Source organism: Kogia breviceps, chromosome 1 (genome assembly GCF_026419965.1).
Source record: "Kogia breviceps isolate mKogBre1 chromosome 1, mKogBre1 haplotype 1, whole genome shotgun sequence".
In the NCBI taxonomy this organism is placed as follows: domain Eukaryota; kingdom Metazoa; phylum Chordata; class Mammalia; order Artiodactyla; family Physeteridae; genus Kogia; species Kogia breviceps.
The window spans coordinates 158,333,010-158,352,641 of NC_081310.1; the positions used below are offsets into that span (position 1 = coordinate 158,333,010).

The following is a 19,632-nucleotide window of genomic DNA, read 5'->3' on the forward strand; positions in this document are numbered from 1 at the left end:
CACGTCCGAATTCTCTGACTCCCCAGGTTAGGCAAGGGGCTCCTCTGAGTCTCCACAGGCCCCAGGCCTCTCCCTGATCGCCTGCAGTTGTTACGACCATTTTACCGGGGACCCACGTCTAAACTCCCTTCGGCCCACAGTGGGCCAGGCAGAGCACTATGGCTGGATCCACAGTAAGACCTGAGTGGGTTTGCTAAGAAAAGCCCTCATTTATGCCGCTAGGTTCCAAAGTCCCTCTGATTATCCCCTGCCCCACCTTTTTACCAAGAAGAGAGAATCCAGAAGAGGATGGTGTAGAGACACTTATTAGGTGTTTTTGGAGCTGGGTCTAGACTGGGGACAGGGGCCTCCTCAGGGCTGCCCGGAATGTCACCGGCCGTCACTGTAGCCATGAAGCAGTGCTGGAGGAGGCGTTTGGGGTCCACAGCCTGCTCTTCATTGCAGACCGGCCATGGGTTCAGGAAGGGTGACTCTGCCCGAGAGGGCTCACTCCTGGCACCTCCACTGAATTGCCCATGTTCCCACCTTGGCGGTCAGGCAGTACCTCGTCAGGGTCTGGAAAACAGCAAGCCGAGGGCATGGGGCTTCCTCCTGCAGCCCTTCCTTTCCATCAGGATCATACACGCTGAACTTCCCTGAGTGCTTACCTTGGGCAGGATTGTGCTCAGAGTCTTAAATGCATCATTCATTTAACAAATATTCATTAACAATATACCACATCATGAACTAGGAGCTGTCAATGTTTCTCATGCACTTAACGTTTAATGGAGGAGACAGACAAGAAACAATTGTTAGTACATATGAAGACTTCACCTTCACCATAAACCTGTGTGGTAGGTACTATTAAACACTCATTTTAGGCCTGCCTAAAATGAGAGTCCGCCTGCCGATGCAGGGGACATGGGTTCGTGCCCCGGTCCGGGGAGATCCCATATGCCGCGGAGCGGCTGGGCCCGTGAGCCATGGCCGCTGAGCCTGTGCGTCCGGAGCCTGTGGTCCGCGGCGGGAGGGGCCACAACAGTGAGAGGCCCGCGTACCGCAAAAAATAAATAAATAAAAATTTAAAAATTAAAACTCATTTTATAGGTGAAGCTGCAGGCTTACTACACAGCTAGCCTGCATAGCCTGCAGGGAAGTGCTGGAAATTTTAAAAACATATGTTATTCTCTGCTTTAAGAATAGATTTCATGAGTCGCTTCACTGGCTGCTTAATCCTCTCCTCCTTTTATACCTGAGCTTGACAGGAAGCTCACTTGGCCTTATTATATCCCACTTCCCATTCATGACTTATTCTGCTGCAGCTTACTTGGTTTCTGCCCTCAACAGAACTTAAAACTTTTTGTCACTGAATCCCATGGTTACTTATAAGTTATTGTTTTCCTTGGCTTATCAGGAGCATTTGACACAATTAAGCATTCCTGCCTTCTTGGATAAAAAGTATATCAAGTATTCAAGCCAGAAATGTGAGTCAACTCTCGCACCTTCTCCCCCTACCCCTTTCCAAAGTCAAGCAATTCACTAGGTCCTGTTGATTCCACCAAATCACTATCTCCCATATCCACCCATTCTCTCCATCCTCAAAGCCACCACACTAGGTCAGGCTTTCATTTTCTTCTGCCCAGGCAAAACAGCCTTCAGTTGGGTCCCCTCCAGTCCACCTTCCAGGCTATAGCCGGAGAGATCTTTTTATTTTTTTAATTTTTTTCTTTTGGCCGTGTTGGGTCTTCGTTGCTGCACGCGGGCTTTCTCTAGTTGCGGCGAGTGGGGACTACTCTTTGTTGCAGTTCGTGGGCTTCTCATTGCGGTGGCTTCTCTTGTTGCCAAGCACGGACTCTAGGCATGCAGGCTTCAGTAGTTGTGGCGCATGGGCTTAGTTGCTCCGTGGCATGTGGGATCTTCCTGGACCAGGGCTCGAACCCGTGTCCCCTGCATTGGCAGGCAGATTCTTAACCACTGCACCACTAAGGAAGTCCAGAGAGATCTTTCTAAGGTGAAGTGAGTCCATGTACTGCTCTTTCTCAAAAGCATTCAATGTCTTCCCATTACCTGTGATCCTTGAGGTGCATTCAAGGCTCTTCATGTACTAGCTCCATCATCCCTTCTTTAGCTTTTTTACTACTACTCTTCTCTCAAGAACTCTATGCTTTATTATACCAAAATTTCATTGTTCCCTGAATGGATCCATTCCTTCACATCTCTGGGTCTCCGGTTTTACTGTTTCTTCTGCCTGGAATGACATTTTATACCTTCTTTGTCTAGAAAACTCCTATGCTTTAAAACCAATTCATGGAAGAGACCGAGGATGAATGGTGCCTCTGAAACCAAGGGAAGAGCGAATTTCAAGAAGGAGGCTGTAGGGCTTCCCTGGTGGCGTAGTGGTTAAGAATCCGCCTGCCAATGAAGGGAACACGGGTTCGAGCCGTGGTCCGGGAAGATCCCACACGCCGCGGAGAAACTAGGCCCGTGTGCCACAACTACTGAGCCTGTGCTCTAGAGCCTGTGAGCCACAACTACTGAGCCTGCGTGCCACAACTACTGAAGCCCATGTGTCTAGAACTTGTGCTCTGCAACAAGAGAAGCCACCGCAATGAGAAGCCCACGCACTGCAACGAAGAGTAGCCCCCGCTCACCGCAACTAGAGAAAAGCCCTTGCACAGCAATGAAGATCCAACACAGCCAAAAATAAAAAATAAAAAATAAAGGAGTCTGTATGGGACATTGGAGTTGGCTACACAACATCCATTCCACCTCTTCCCACCCAATAATAGCAATTATGTTTGGGTAGGATTGGCCCCATCTCAGCTCCAGCAGGGGGGCCTGATTGATCCCAGCCCATCAAGTAGTCCTGTTCGTTTGCTACAGGGATGAGAAATCAGTGCATAGCATTTCCCTGGGTTCACTGATTGGTTTAGGGTGGGCACAGGACCTGAGGTAGTCCAGTCAGGGTAGAGCCACCCGGTTGAAGGAAGAGATAGCTCCCTCTTTCTCCTCCTGGCTAGATGGGAACAAAAAGCACACAGTCCCAGGGACTGCTGGCAGCCAACTTACTACCATGGGAAAAATCAGTCTGCGGAGAAAGCCAACACAAGATAGAGGGCAGAGCTGAGAGAATCTCAGAGGACAAAGCCACAAGCATGAGGACATTGTGAACTTCTATTGAAACCATTCCTAAAACTCATCCTACTTTTGGACTTCTCATCTACAGAGCCAAAAAATTCCTTTTTTGTTTTGTTTTGTTTTGAACTTTCTATTTTTAATAATTTAAGGCTCACAAAAAGTTACAAAAATAGTAGAGAGTTCCATTGTACCCTTCACCTAGCTTTCCCCAATGATAACATCTTACATAACCATGGAGTAATTTCAAAACTAGGAGACTGCCATTGACATAGTACAACTGACTAAACTACAGATCCTATTCAATTTTATCCATTTTTATATGGACTTTTTTTTTGGTATATAGTACTATGAAAGCTTATCACATGTGTAGATTTATATAATCACTACCACAATCACGATTAAGGACTGTTCCATCACCACAAAGAAACCTTCTCATGCTACCCCTTTATAGTCATACCTTTCTCCTAAACCTAACTCTGGTAACCACTAACCCCTTCTCCACACTATAATTTTGTCATTTAAGAAGTGTTATATAGATGGAATTATGCAGTGTACAACTTTTGAGATTGGCTTTTTTCACTCTGTTTAATACCCTTGCAATATACTCAAGTTGTTATGTGTATTGACAGTTCATTCGTTATGAACATTTGTATATAGGTTTTTGTGCAGACATACATTTTCATTTCTCTAGGGCCACTGAGGAGTGTGATTGCTGTTTTGTATGGTATAGTGGATTGAATGGTGACCCCCAAAGATATCAGGTCCCAATCTCTGGAATCTGTGAATGTTACCTTATATGGTTTTTGCAGATGTGATGAAATTAAGGCTTTTGAGATGAGATTATCCTCAATTATCTGGATGGACCCTAAATGCCACCACAAGTGCCCTTATAAGAGAAAGGCAGGGATTTCCCTGGTGGTGCAGTGGATAAGACTCCACACTCCCAATGCAGGGGGGCCAGGGTTTGATCCCTGGTCAGGGAACTAGATCTCATATGCATGCCACAACTAAGGAGCCCATGAGCCACAACTAAGGAGCCTGCGAGCTGCATCTAAGACCTGGTGAAACCAAATAAATAAATAAATATTTTTTTAAAAAGAGAGAGAAAAGCAGAGGGAGATAGACACTCACAGACAGTGATGTAAAGACAGAGGTAGAGGGCTTCCCTGGTGGCGCAGTGGTTGAGAGTCCGCCTGCCGATGCAGCAGACACGGGTTCATGCCCCGGTCCGGGAAGATCCCACGTGCCGCGGAGTGGCTGGGCCCGTGAGCCATGTGCGCTGAGCCTGCGCGTCCGGAGCCTGTGCTCCGCAACGGGAGAGGCCACAACAGTGAGAGGCCTGCGTACCGGAAAAAAAAAAAAAAAAAAGAAGACAGAGGTAGAGATTGGAGTGATACAGCTACAAGCAAAGGAATGCTGGCAGTCACCAGAAACTGGAAGAGGTAAGGAACAGATTCGCCCATGGAACCTTTGATTTCAGCCCAGCAAAACTGATTTTGAATTTCTGGCCCCCAGAACTGTGAGAGAATACATGTCTATTATGTTAAGCCACCAAGTTTGTGGTAATTTGTTACAGTGGCCGTAGGAAACTAATACATATAATAAGTATGTTTAACTTTATGAAAACACCAAACTGTCTTCTGAAGTGGCTATACCATTCTAATTCCCACTAGAAGTATATAAGAGATCCAGTTGTTCCATGTCCTCACTTTGGATTGTCAGTGTTTCTACTTTAGGGTTCTGATAGATGAGAAGTGGTATCTCATTGTGGCTTTAATATGTGTTCTAGCTCCATTTATTTAAGTCTTCTTTGCTTTTCTTCATTAGCATATTGTATTTTTTATCGTATAGCTCCTGTACATGTTTTGTTAGTTTTATACCAGAGTATTTCATTTTTTTCGGAGTGACTATAGATGATATTATATTTAAAATTTTGGTCTCCAGTTGTTTGTTGCTGGTATATATAAATACAATTGATGTTTGGGTCTGACCTTACATACTATGAAAATGCTAAAGGCACTTATTAGGTCTAGGAGGTTGTTTTGTGCCTCTCTCTGTGTCTGTTTTGCAGATTCTTTGGGATCCTTTGTTATTTAAGCTTGCATTTTAAGGCATTCCATTTGGTACAGGGATTTAGTTCAATCTTCTATTCAATGCAAGAATCTCTTTCACTGAATCCCACATTTAGCCTTTTCCTGGTTACTTTCCAGGCTTGGGGGTGCTCTTTTTTTTTTTTAAACCAAGAGTTACAATTGATGAACTAAATACGACCCACGGTGATGAGGGTGCGCTTTACAAAAGTATTTCAGGTCTTATTCTAAGAAAGACCCAGCTTTATTGAATCAACATCTGCCTTCCTATGGCTCCCCCCACTGATCCTAACTCTGTTCTCTGGCTTCTCTCAAAATGTCTCTTCCTCACGCCCCAGGGTAGCCTTGCGGAGACTGCAGGTCCTAGGCTGTGAAACCTGAGACTCCTTTGCTTGAGGCCAAATGTCTCCAGCTCTTCAGCTGATACTCACATAATCTGGTTCTCAGACCAAGCTGGTCACCTGCCTCTGATCACCTTCTGATTGGTCGAAGTTCCTCTGAAATTGTGGGTCTCTGAGCAGCTGGCAGTCAGGGCTCAGGGGGAATCCTTGGGCTTCTAGGAGCTATAAAACCTTGGCTCCAATCCTCATTCTGATATTAAATCATTGTGCTACTTTGGGCTAACTTCTCCTCTCTGGATCTCAGTTACTATTCTATAAAATGGGGTAGAAAGTAGGGCTGGTCTTGTTTTTCTCTTTCTTTTCCCTGGAATTCCAAATTGTAAAGGATTCTGTCTGTATAATAGACTGCCTTTATTAGGTACTAACTCCCCCCCTCCCGTTTTCTATTAAAGAGTTCTGATTAGCAGGAAAGAGCCTGTGCTAATTACCCTCCTTGGACTAATATAATTCTAGCTCAAAACAAAGAAACTTGGTCCCAGTAAAACCTTTGAAATATTGGAAATTGCTCAAGAATCCTCATTGCTATATTTGGGGACCCTTGGGTGATATATTTGGAACCCAAAGTTGGGAACTTGTGGAGTGGATGCTAAAATGTTACCTCTGAGCTGTGACAGCTGATGCATTCTATTCAACTGGGAGTAAAGAAGGACCATCATTCTGTTGCTTCCAGACTCTATAATTCTGTTCATGTAATCTGAGCTTCCACTCACCCTTTTATGGCAGATACATCACAATGCAGGTTCATACTGAACTTGTGGACCCAGGTTGTCTTTTTCATATGATTAACTTTCCCAGATCCCACGGATTCCCTCACATATGTATCCCAGGGCCTTCAGTTCCACAACCCTTCAATTCCCTTCCAGGGAAACCAGCAGAATAGGCAATGGTCCAACTCTTGAGTACACATATATATTTCTGCCTCTTCCTCTGGCTAATATATAATGAAAGTTATTAAAGTCCCTCAGTGGTGCCTGAAGCCTGGGGGAGGGAGTTCTATCTTATAATGGTGCTAGCCAAGAGGCACTTGGAGAGGATGCCTAAAGGCAAATATAAAAAGTTCAATTTTCAAGTTACAATAAGATCCATGTTTGGCTAAAACACGCTGGTACAACAATCTTATCTGATTCTCCTAACAACTCTCTGAGGTGGGTGTTATTATTCCATGTTATAGATAAATAACAGGCCCAGACAGAGAAGGTTAGCACTGACACAGGTATTCAGTATTGGATCCAGGATACACTTTCCATTCTGCTTGATTCCAAAGCTTGGGCTCTCCACAGAGCAAGCATACCCTTAGTATAGGTCAGGAACTCTGTTAGGTGCTGGGGATACAAAGGCACTTAAGACATGGTTCCTATATTTGAGATATTAACAGACAGGTTGAGGAGACTAACATGTAAAAATCTAAGTGCCTAATAATAATAAAAATGAGGGTTACTCATTGTTAAAAGTCTATCATGTATCAGAGACTAAGTAGCTCCTATGTAAGCATCACCTCTAGGTTTACAGCTTTCTTAGTGGGTATTATTGTACCCATTTTACAGAGTAAACTGAGGCCCAGAGAGAAGTGACTTGCCTAAGGCCACACAATGAGAGTGACAAAGCCAGGATTAGAGCCAGGTTCTCTGACACCCCAGCCCAGGGTTGTGCTTTCTCACCTTTCTCCAGAGACCTTTCGGCCAGTTCCCCCATTACCTGGGGTCTTAGCCTGTAGTGACCAGCCAGGAAAGGAGTTCTCAGATTCTCTCCCTGCTTGGAGATGAGTCAAGATTGACCCATCACTGAGGCTTGTTTGGGTCATAGGTACTACCTCCCCAAGTGTGGTTAATTAAAAAGCAGTGGGCTCTGAGGAAGTGGAGCCCTTCCTGGAAGGTAAGAGGGCCTGCTACAGGAAAATATCTTTGGCCTAGGAGGCAAAGGCTTGGCCAGTTGCCTGGGTGACCTTGGGCACATGAATGTCCCTTTCTGGGCCTCAGCAACCCATTGATACAGTGAGAACATCAGACTTGATTTCTAGGAGCCCTATGAATTAGTGAGAATGGCTGATTAATGACATCCCCACCAACACTTTTCAGAGGAGGATGAGAGCGGAACTCTTGTCTTTCCTTTTTTCCCCCCACTTTTTGTCTCTTATTAAAGGTACCTAGGTTGGAATATCAATTCCACACTTACCTCACTCACCTCATCTGTAAAATAGGATTGATAATAACCACCTGGTAGAGTAGTTGAATGGGTTAAATGAGATAATAGGTTTAAAGTCCTTGGCATAGTGCCTAGCACAAACGTAGAAGCTCGGTCAGCCTTCTGATCAACCTAGTTCCTCACAAAGTACAAGAATAAAAAAGTTTACGGTCTTTGTTGCATCCTAGGTTTGAGGGATGGGGTAGGGTAGGGGTAATGGGACAGTACAGAATATCTGGGCAACAGAAGGAGCCTATTTTCAGAAGCTCTGTTCTATTTCTTCTCTGCTCTTGCCAAGGAACTCCCCATCCTGTCCTTGCCCCCAGACTCAGAGATCAGGACCCCAGGTACCATGTGCAATGAGTGTGGACTTTAGAGTCGGGAGATCGGGGTTGACATCCCAGCAGTACATGCTCACCAGCTCTTGGCCATTCACTTCCCTTGGCTGAGCCTTGATTTCCTCTCCTGTAAAATGGGGCTAATGATCTCTCTACATGTCCTACCAGAGAAGGAGATGGAAACAGATGAAAGCCTGTGTAAGGGGGCAAGCTCTGATGAGTGTAAGGTAGTGGCCTGTAAACGTCTCAGATGCAGGACAGACAAGAGGCTCCTGGGTTGATGCTGTGGGTTCAGAGGAAGGAGAGGACAGCACTTAATGAAGAAAAAAGGAAGGTGCTAAGAGCTGAGTTTGGGCAAAAGGCAGAGAGAGCCAAAAACTGTCATTTAGTGAACAGTCAGGAAATGCATTTTCCATCTGAAAAATAAGAAGCAAATAGCAAGAACACAAGCTGTGTCAAACCCTGGTGACTGAATAATTGAATAATCCAGCTGGTGGCTGAGCAGTGAAAAGTAGGAGGGTGGTTTTCATTCACAGGACCGATGGACAGGTGGACTGTGCTCCCTTGAGTTAGAAAGGCTACACGGCATAGGGTGGGGAGAGATGAGGGGAGCAGGGCACAAGCAGGAGCACCCCACAAACATGGCCTGGTGAGGTAGAAAGAGTAGGACTTTGGAGGCAGAAAAACACATATTTGAATTCCAGCTCCTCAATTTACAAACTGTGACCCGTTGGGCAAGTCAACTGACCTCTCTGGAACCTGGTTTTCACATCTGTAACATGGGTGATAATAACACCTACCTCACTGGGGTAGTTTGGAAAATTAGACAAGATAGTGCATGTAAAGTTTCAAATGGTATCTGGCATAAAGTAGGGACTTCCCTTTCTCAGCACAGGGATAAGCAGAGGAAGGAAGGTAGAGGTGGAGTTGGCTCTGTCACTCACTCACTAGGTGACTGAGGCCTTGGTTTCCTGATCTGTAAAATGGATAGTAATAAGTTCTGTACTCTGGCTGGTTATTGTGAAGAGCAAATGAGATGGTCTATTTAGAGCTAATTCATTCCTTTTAACTGTAGTATCATATTTTATTATTCCTCTACTGATTGACATTTAGTTTGTTTCCAGTGTGACAAGCTGTCATGGAATCCATCTTTACAAGTCCTCTCCTAGTGCAACTATATCTCTAAGGCAGATAATTAGAAAAGTGGAATTACTGAGTTATAGGGTATGTACATTTTTAGTTTAAATGGATAGTGCCAAATTGCTCTACAAAGTGGTTTTACCAATTCATTCTTATCAGTGGTATATGAGAGTATCCATTCCCCCCATGTAATCTTCTCACTATTAATGTGATCCATTTTTGGATTTTTGCCAATGTAATCATTTTTAAAAAGGTATGTCATTCTTAAATTGCATTCTCCTGATTATTAGTAAGGTTGAGCATCTTTTCATGTGTTGGGCATTTGTATTTTTTAGTGGATTATGTTTTTCTCACTTTCTCACTTTTCTCACTTATGTTTTTCTCACATAAGCATGTTCAAAGACATGCTTATGTATTCTGAATATCAATCCTGTCTCTATTTTATTTTATTTTATTTTTTTGTGGTACACGGGCCCCTCACTGTCGTGGCCTCTCCCGTTGCGGAGCACAGGCTCTGGATGTGCAGGCTCAGCGGCCATGGCTCACGGGCACAGCCGCTCTGCGGCATGTGGGATCTTCCCGGACCGGGGCACGAACCCGTGTCCCCTGCATTGGCAGGTGGACTCTCAACCACTGCGCCACCAGGGAAGCCCCTGTCTCTATTTTAGATACAGTTGATTCTCATTAGTCATTGTAGTTATGTTCTAAAAAGTCACCACAAACACTGAATTAGCGAATACTGAATTATTGCTCCTTGGGGAAATACAAAGTTAGGTTCCTGTGAGCCTCTGGTCACATTTTTGTCAGTCAATCAATATATAACTTTGTTTTGTGTGTGTTTCTGTTTAAAAACACTTTTTAAAATATATATTGCTAATTCATTAACATTTAACTCATGGCCAACAGCACTATACCTCCTGTCTGAGCAAAGTGTACTGAATACATGTATTTTTTCCATAAGTCACATGACAGCCTTGTGCTGAGGAATACTAGACGGAACTTCAGCATTGATTTGGGGGTCATTTTCAACAGTGAAACTGCCAACAAAAATCATAAAAATGCAAAAATGTGGCACTAAATATACCACGAAAAGGACACTTGTTTACTGTATAAAAACAGAAACAAGAAGGCAGAGCATGGCCTTCCTTGTTCAACCTCAGCTGAGAATGTGTGTGATAGGGCAACTCAAATTTTTTGTTGCTCTGTGCACATCCATATCTGCACATGACCTCAAAAACACTGAAAGTATTGATTTTTGAGGTTACAAATTAATTCTAGCAAGCAGGCAAATTCACAAGTATGGAACTGCAAATAATTAGGATTGACCGTGTGTGTGTATTTATATCTTTGCAGTCCACCACTTGTTTTTTAACTTTATGTATGGTATCTTTTGTATTATTTGTATTTGATGTCTATTTGTATTTGATGTAGGCAAATTTGCCAGTATTTCCCTTATTTTAAAAATTAAACATTTTATTCATGTTATTATATTCTTTAATTAGTCTGTTTCTGGAGTCTCTTTCTATTCTAGGGTTTCTCAACATCAGCACTATTGACATTCTGAATTATCATTCAGATAATTCTTTATTGTAGGGTGCTGTCCTATATATTGTAGGATGTTTAATAACATCTTCCTGTAACAAATAGGATGCTGACTATAATCAAATTATTTTGATTAACAATGAGCACATGGAAGAGTTTGGGATGGAAATGTTCATATCATGAACCTCCTGAGAAATGTGCTGCTGCTTCAGAATATTCCAGAATCACTTTTGAGGCAAATGTTCCAAACATCATTTCTAAATATCTCCCTTCTGCAAAGGTGCTAACCTACCGAATACAAGGAAATCATGTGACCTCTTTCTTACCTGTAGTCTGTAAGCTTAATCCTGGGTCCAACTTTGTGTGGGGTTTTGAGCTGATGAACAGGTAACAAAGCACACAGGCCATAACAAAGCACACAGGCCATGACAATGAAGGCCGGGGGGGACCACTGCTGCTATGGACAGGCCCACGAGAGCACCAATACTGGGGAGAGAAAACCATAAGGGAGCAGAGGGTCAGGAAAGGACTTGGGAAGCAGCATGTTATAGGAGAAGTATCGTAGGTGTTATAGGAATCAGCCGACTTTAACTTTTGTTCTATCTCTCCTTGCCTTAAACAGGCTTTCTGGGCCTAAGCATGGGAAAGAGCATCAACTATGTGGCCAGTACTCACCACATACATAACTTGACATGGCTCAGTGTCACCATGTAGTCGGGACTCAGTATGTGTTCCCTTTCTTCTCCTCTCCTTTCCTCAACCTGCTCCCACCCCAGGAAGCTAGAGATGATCTTAAAGAGCCCTCCCCACACTGCTATTTCTTTAAAATCAAGGGGCTTCCCTGGTGGCACAGTGGTTAAGAATCCGCCTGCCAATGCAGGGGACACTGGTTCAAGCTCTGGTCCAGGAAGATCCCACATGCCACAGAGCAATTAAGCCCGTGCGCTACAACTACTGAGCCTGCGCTCTAGAGCCCGCGAGCCACAACTACTGAGCCCGTGTGCCACAACTACTGAGGCCCGCATGCCTAGAGCCCATGCTCCTCAACAAGAGAAGCCACCGCAATGAGAAGCCTGCGCACTGCAACGAAGAGTAGCCCCTGCTCGCCACAACTAGAGAAAGCCCGCACGCAGCAACAAAGACCCAACGCAGCCAAAAATAAATAAATTTATCAAAAATCAAGACACATAGCAGGCCTTAGTTCAGTACACACTGTCCTTCCAGCCTCAAGGTAATTTCTGACCCAGTCTCTAGTGGGTCATCACACCAATGTGGATTCCACGTCTAGAACACCTCCCTGCTGCTGGTCCCTCATTCCACAACCTCACTACCTCTGCCCCAGGTCAGGCCTTGGTCACCTGGTCTCCAGACCTTTTGGCTCATTTTGGGGGGCCACTGTCTTTCCTGTTTCACATGATCTCTCCCATCATCTCCCCACAGAATTTCACCTGTCTTTGAAGGCCCATCTCAAATGTCTCCTCCTCAACGCTTTCCTTGGTCCTCTTTCTCTCTCCTTTCTTCTTCCAGGCCAGGTCCACCCAGCCAGGACACCTACTCTGGGCCTTTAGCACTTCCTACTTGGTCAGGCAGCCCAATGTGGCAGGGAAACAACAAAGAGCTTTGGAACTCTTACAGACCCACCTGGTTTAGGACCCAGGTCTGTACCTAACTCGATGTGAGATCTTGATGAAATTACTTAGCCTTTTGAGCCTCAGCTTCTTTGTCTGAAAAATGAGATTGATCAAAACACAGCACCTCACAGGTGGTAGGATGAATGATATATGTAATATTTTTGGTGCATAGAAGTTCAACATATTCCTCATGTGTTCTTTGTAGGGAGACTGAGACCATGTTTAACTGGCTTTGTTCTCTCCTTGTACAAGCTCCAGCACATAGTAGGCACTTAGTAACTATTATTGAGTACCTACTTTGTGTCAAACACTGTGGGATGGTTTTCCCAGTAGGTGGCACCAGGATTGTTTGTGTGCCCTTTCTGCCTGTGATTCCTGCAGCTTTTCTGCCCACCACCCCCAGCCCTAACCCCAGCCTCAGATTCCTGCCTTTGCCATTTCTGTTGGATTTCACTCCCAGCTAGCTGATGGCTAACTTCCACTAAACAGAAACACCTTAGAGCTTTGGAGAGTCTGTTTTCCCAAGGCTAAATAAATTATTGGATATCCCTGCAGTGGAAGAGTATAGAGCCATTAAAAACATGTTTTCAAATAATATTTAAGATCAAGGATAAATTCTGATGAGATAATGTTAAGTGAAAAAAGCAGGACCCACTATTAACTATATAGTGTAGTCCTAACTTAAATAAATAAACATAACATATACATGCATAACATAACATAGGTAAGGTTGGATGTAAATACACTAAAATGCTAACAGGCTGTCTCTGGGAGTAGCACAGGCTGTGGGTGTCCTGTCTGTGTCCCATTGGGTCTTACAGTTGTGGAATATTCTGGCCAGGCTTTCAAAAGCCCGCAAATGTATCTCTGTCTGAGGGCTTTCTTGGGCCCAAGTCTCTGTCTGCACGTTGAACAGGTCAAAAGTACAGGAAAGTTAATGCCTCCCTTCTCCCACCAGCACACAGCCAATGACTGAAAGAAATTGGTATGTAAATACCCAGCTTCCTGGCCCTCAGATGGGATGACTGAGAGTATGTTCCACACTGGCTGGCAGAGTTCAGCAGTTTAAGCTCTGGTGGCCCTTGGTGGTGACTTGCTTGATAACACCATCATTAGCTCCTTCCCTTTCCCATCTCACTTCCCCACCCTGTACCAGTATGTTCTAGGATTGCTTGTCATATAAACTACTTGCCCTCAAATCCTTGTTTCCAAGTCTTCTGGGGAGCCCAAGCTAAGACACTGGATTTCTCACGGTTGCTTTCCTTTTTTGTTTCTCCTGTCCTTTCCACATTGAGCATATAGTACTTTTTAGTTCTTTAGTACTAGTTTACTACTTTTTAGTTTAGTATTTAACTAAGTATTGCTTCCTTTCTTGAGATGTACTCACTGTTTATAAGGCTGTTATCTGGAAGACTCGTGCTCAGGTTGGGACCACACCCTTTACAAGGGACATCCACGGGCACCTAGCTGGAAAAAGCCCTGTAAAAGTAGGATCCTTTGAGGAGCGGGTGAGAAAACTGTGGAGGATATATTCCAGATCAGCGGTCAGTCAGGTAGTGGGCACTGCTCTGATGGTCTGTCTGGGAATGGAGGAACAAGCTCCCAAGGACAGAGCTGGGAACAACAAGGGAGGGTCCAAGGGGGAAAAAATCTGTACTCAGTATAAGATGAACTCAGATGATCAGAGTTTTCCCATGGTGCATGTACTTCCTCAAGAGGTGGTAAGTTTCCTACTGTCAGACAGGTTTGCACAAGACCTGGATGAATCCACCTTTCCATGAAGTTAGAGATTCCTGCCTATGGTGGGAAATTGGATTGAAGAGCTGCTAGCCTTCTAGGATTTCACAGATCTATGACTCTGAAAGATAGGTAACCCACTGTGACTTCTAGGAAAGAACTGGAGGGATGGTCTAACATTTGTTAGGGTTTTTGAGTCAGTTCTAAGTGTGAATCCTGCTTCTCTCACATATAAGCTGAAAAATCCTTCACCTTTTGAGCTTCATTTTCTTCATTCATAAATGTTACTATATCACCAAGTGTCCATAAAGATTAAATGAGATAGCGTATATAGAGTGTCTGACCACCAGTTCTGCCCTCCAGCAAGGCTGCTGCCTTTGGCTCACATCCTGATAAAAAACAGAACTACTGATAAAGGATGTTTGGAAAGTCTGCCAGACATGTGATAGCACCAGCGGCTTCTCCACAGGGAGTCTTCATTTCCTGAAACATGCTTTTTTTAAAATAAATTTATTTTATTTATTTATTTTTAGCTGCATTGGGTCTTTTTTTTTTTTTTTTTTTTGCATTGGGTCTTCATTGTTGCACGTGGGCTTTCTCTGGTTGCAGCAAGCGAGGGCTACTCTTTGATGCGGTGCGTGGGCTTCTCGTTGCAGTGGCTTCTCTCGTTGCAGAGCACGGGCTCTAGGCACGCGGGCTTCAGTAGTTGTGGCTCACGGGCTCTAGAGCACAGAGCACAGTAGTTGTGGCGCACGTGCTTAGTTGCTCCGCAGCATGTGGGACCTTCCTGGACCAGGGCTCGAACCCGTGTCCCCTGCATTGGCAGGCGGATTCTTAACCACTGTGCCACTAGGGAAGTCCTGAGACATGCTTTTAAAGACAGACATTCTTCTTGAGCTCTCTCCAAGGAACAGTGTTTACCTGCTGATTTTCATGTTTTTAAGTGCTGGCTTTCATGAAAAGGGCCTAATGGAGTCCAGAACAAAACAAGGTCTCCACCCTGCAATGGTGGGGCTCTGACATCCCGTGCCGGAAGGGTTGTTTCAGGGTTTGGAGTATACTGATCACCTAATGTCCTGAGGACCCCAGTTCCCCTCCTCCACTTTGCAATTGTTTGTGATGTTTATGAACCATATTACAGCCATGCCTAGGAAGAGTCAGCCCTGCAGGCTAGAACCTTTCAGCTGCCCTTGGGGTCATAGAATAGAAGCGACACAACATGCAATGTGACCTCAGAGATCACCCCATCCAACCCTCTAGCTCACTGTCTGAGCCACTAAAGCACTCTATGTCTCAAGAGGGTCCAAGGCAAGGAGAGGGACCACAAGGGGTGTATAGGGAAGGCAGTGGTAGTAGTAGGATGGGATCCTGGCTGGGTGCTGAGGAGTTTACTCATCTCTGTGTCTCCAAGTGCTACAACAGTGTCCAGAAGACAGCAGAGGGTCAGTGAGCATCTTTTCAAGTTATCTGAGTAGAGCAGGTTATGAGAGCCAGGCTAGATTTAGACATTTGTGCAGCAGGTCAAGCCTGGGCTTGGGACCAGACAAGCCTGAGTTTTCATCCCAGTTCTGCCACTTCCTCTCACTGGGGTACTCTAAGACAGTAACTTAACCTCTTTCAAGTTTTCTCATCTGTAAGATGGAGAGAAGATGTGCCAGGGTTGTGAATGTGTGAATGCATCTAGCCCTTGGATGGTGTTAGGTAATGTTCTTTAAATCTCAGTGTACCATGACATTGCTGGAAGATCTTGGACAATTCACTTTCATATTCTGAGCTTCACTTTCCCCACCCATGAACCAGGGAAAGGGAACTCCCTTTTACTGAGCACCTACTATATGCACTAGTCACTTTCACATGCATTATTGCACTTAATCCTCACAATAATTCCATGAGACAGGTATTACTATTGTCATTTTAAAGATGACAAAAGAGACTCGGAGATAATTTGCCCAAATTCACATAGCTAATAAGGGACAGAGCCGAAGTTTGGACCAGGTTCTAACCAGCCCCAAAGCTCCACACTGCTTCCATACCTCAAAGGGAGGTCAGCACTGTCATATTTCAATACTCAGCTCAGTACTAAGTACACAGTGGGTCTTCAACAAATACTCCATTGTTGTATTTTAGATGCATGTCATATCTCTTTAAATGGACTCTGAGCTCTCCAAGAGGGAATCATTGACTTCTGTGTCTCTAGTGCCTAGCCTAGCACCTGGCACAAAGCAAAGGCTATAATGAATGAATGAAAATATGGATGAACAGAGAATACATGAATATAATTCCCCAGGTGACAGCAGCCAAATGTGCAGGATCTGAAAACCTGGCCATCTGAAAATCCTTTGGAATTACAGATTGAGCAGTCTAGAAAACCAATAATATCTGTAATTGTTAGTGGCATATGCCAAGCTGATTTTACCTCTTGATCTCATTTGGTCCTTGCCCTAGTCAGAAACCATCCTCCCCATCTGATAGATGAAAAGACAGAGGCTCAGAGAGGTTTTAGAGGCAGACTGTCCTTTCCCACCCAGCAGACATACAGCCTCTGGTCACATACCTCCAGAGACAGGAAGATCACTGTCTACTGAGGCAGCCCACTCCATTTTCGTTGATGCCTGTTTCCCAGAGCAGGCTCAGGGTCAGGTCCTATTCTCTGGGTGAGGCCTTTGGAGACCCACAGAGATTGAGACCTGTTGCCCTCTCAGTCCCACACTTAGGTTCCAGGAACGTCAGCACTGGCCTAACCACCTGCTTCTCTGAACTAGTGGGGAAACTGAGGTCCTGTGGTGTCCCGGGATTCACCCAAATTACACTGATCTGGCTTCTGCTGTGGCATGACGTCATTGTCTCATAATGAATTTGGAGGCAACTCTGAGTGTTTGGTCTTATGCCTTAGCTCAGAACTCAACACAGGGTCTGGCATTGCTAAGGTCTCAGGAAGGGGTAGCTGAAAGAATGACTAACTATGAGGAGGAACAAAAGAATTGAGGTTGGGCTGAGGCTCGAGTTGAGTTGGGGTGTAGCATCAGGTGAGGTATTAAGGCTTGAGAGTGAGGTTTGAATGTAGGTCTAGATAATGTTTGGAGTTGGGGTGGGTAAGGAGAGCTGAGGTGGGGTTGCAGGGAGGACTGAGGTGGAGGTTAGGGCTGCTGATAGAGTAAGTACTGGGGAGTGGGTAAGGTCAGGGATGAGGCTGATGATGGCATTAGGGAGGGGACCCTGGTGGGTACTTGGATAAGGGAGGAGTCTGGGTGTCCTGTGAAGGCTGCAAGATGGGAGTTTGCTGTTAGGCTGGGGCTTGTTATGTAGTTTGAGGTTGGGTTGAGGGTGGGGGATGAAGTGAAGGTTTTTCAGGGTGGAGTTGGTATGAGGTTCAAGGATGGATCTGAATAATGGTTGGGTCAAAATGGGAGAATGGAGCGGAGAAGTGGCCGCAGGGGGAGCTGGGTTGGTGACAGGGCGAGAGCCTGAGGGGGTAACGACTGGGTGGGTGTCGGTGCTGACGTTGTGGTGTGTGGGCCGAGGATGGAGCAAGGGGGCTAAGACTGGAGTGGGGTTCTAGGTGGGGTTAGGGCCAGGGCCAGTACCCTAGCCACCACGTGTAGCTGTGCTCGTAGGGGAAGAAGCTACGGGTCGTCGCAGCAGTACTTGTGGTCGCGGAAGCCGCAGCAGCAGACGGCCGCCAAGAGACGAGGGACGGACGGACGGAGACAGAACTGAACCCGAGAAAGATGCAAGGAGAGAGGCAGAGATAAGCAGAGAGACAGAGATGGACGCAGAGACGAGGAAGACACAGCGAGGGGCTCGGAGACGCAGCGGTTAGAGACCTAGAGTCCCCGAGGACGGAGGGAGGCGACCAGGTACGCCGACGGGGCTCGGCAGGAGGGGAGATGGAGGAGGGAGAGGCAGGGAGGAGGAGGGCGTCGAGAGCGGCGGGAAGGCGGGCGGGAGCCGGGACGAGGGAGCCGCCCGCGTCTCTGCCAGCATCCTCCACCTGCCCCACTACGTTCCCAGTTTATGCACTAGGACGCTGGGTGCTCAGAGAGACAGCGCGTGTCTGTGGTGGCAGAGCGGGAATGGAAGCCACCGGCTTGGATTCCATATCTGCGCTGAGCACCCGCCCTTGTGCTAGGCGCTATGCTGGGCAGTCGCAGGCTAGTGCACGACACAGACAGGGGACCTGCCATGGACCACACAGTAGGGTCAGTATAGGGATGATCAGTACACGACCTCACTTAACCTTCACAACAACCCAGAGGACCAGGGATTTTCATACTCATTTTATAAATGAGAGCTTAGGGTCAAATGAAAGTCATTTTCCGGGGCTCTTAAACCCATGGGATTTTAACGTGGGTCTGTCTTGTTCCCAAGCCCTTGCTCTTTCTGGGGTTCTCGCAGCGCCTCTTTTCCAGTGACTTTTATATGTTGTCACTCTCTGGCTCCCTTGCCTGCCACTTCCTTTCCCTGAGCAGCTAACTCATGCACTGACATGTTCACGCTCCCCTGTTCATACTCTCTGCCACACTGGCCTAGGACAAGGGGGGCTAGTGGATATCCAGATGGTAACTCCACCCAGCAGGGAGCAAAGCCAACACACCTCTCCATTCTCACACATCATTTCCAGATCACAAGGTCAGTGTTCTCACTAGGATCAGAGAGTCACAGTCTGAAGGAACTGTATGAAGCCTTTGGAGACTGCCTGTCTGTCTTCTCAGGGTACACTGGGGAAACCCAGGCTCTGAGAGGTGCACAGTATGGCCCAAGTACACTGAACCAGGACTAGGGACTGCTGAACTTTCGTTGTCCATACTTCCCATTCAGCCAATCACAGTGTTGGGGCTGAAAAGGACCTATGGGTCATGTAATCAGTTACTGAGTTACAGCTGGCATTAAAAAAAAAAAATTTAATGGAATAGAAAATGTGCACTGCAAATAGCAAAGTTAAGTATTCCTTCATAAAATGTTTGTTTCATTTACATGTGTCTCTATGTACTGTGGTCCAGATCACAATGTAAAATGCATTTCTTATTTTGAGTCAGGTCAAAAAGGTTTGAAAACCACTGAATCTGACACCTCCCATTGTACAGATGGGCAAGGACTTACTCAAGATTGCAAAATTTTTAGCTCTCCTCATTTTTCACAGCGGTAGGTAGAGTAGGAAATAACTAATGTGATGGCTTGGGAGTCCCTAATTCCTCCATCCCTTGCTTTCAGTGTGTATGGGATAAATCATGGGCATCAGGGGATCGGGGCTCAAGCCCTAGCTCTACCCCTTCTCTGCTTTTTCTCTCTGTGCTTCAGGTTCCTTTTCTTCATCCAGGTCAGCTCCTCAGATACTGATGTGTGCCATGCCCTTGACCTGGGCTCTGGGGCCCCTGAGAGAGATCAGATCTGGGTCTGCCCTTGAGAAACACGGTACAGTGGGGGAGTCGGGCAGATGATCACAGGACACGGCAGT

The 19,632-nt window shown here is 45.7% G+C and overlaps 1 protein-coding gene across 1 annotated transcript; it reads right to left on the reverse strand.

Annotated features, from left to right (window-relative positions):
- Positions 1-260: 260 nt before the first annotated feature.
- SHISAL2A (shisa like 2A) lies at positions 261-18,161 on the reverse strand. The gene is given in 7 exon segments (XM_059078353.1): positions 261-463; positions 466-555; positions 11,136-11,222; positions 11,225-11,295; positions 17,762-17,803; positions 17,805-17,890; positions 18,039-18,161. Coding segments are annotated over 7 exon segments (702 nt in total).
- Between the last annotated feature and the right edge of the window lie 1,471 nt (positions 18,162-19,632).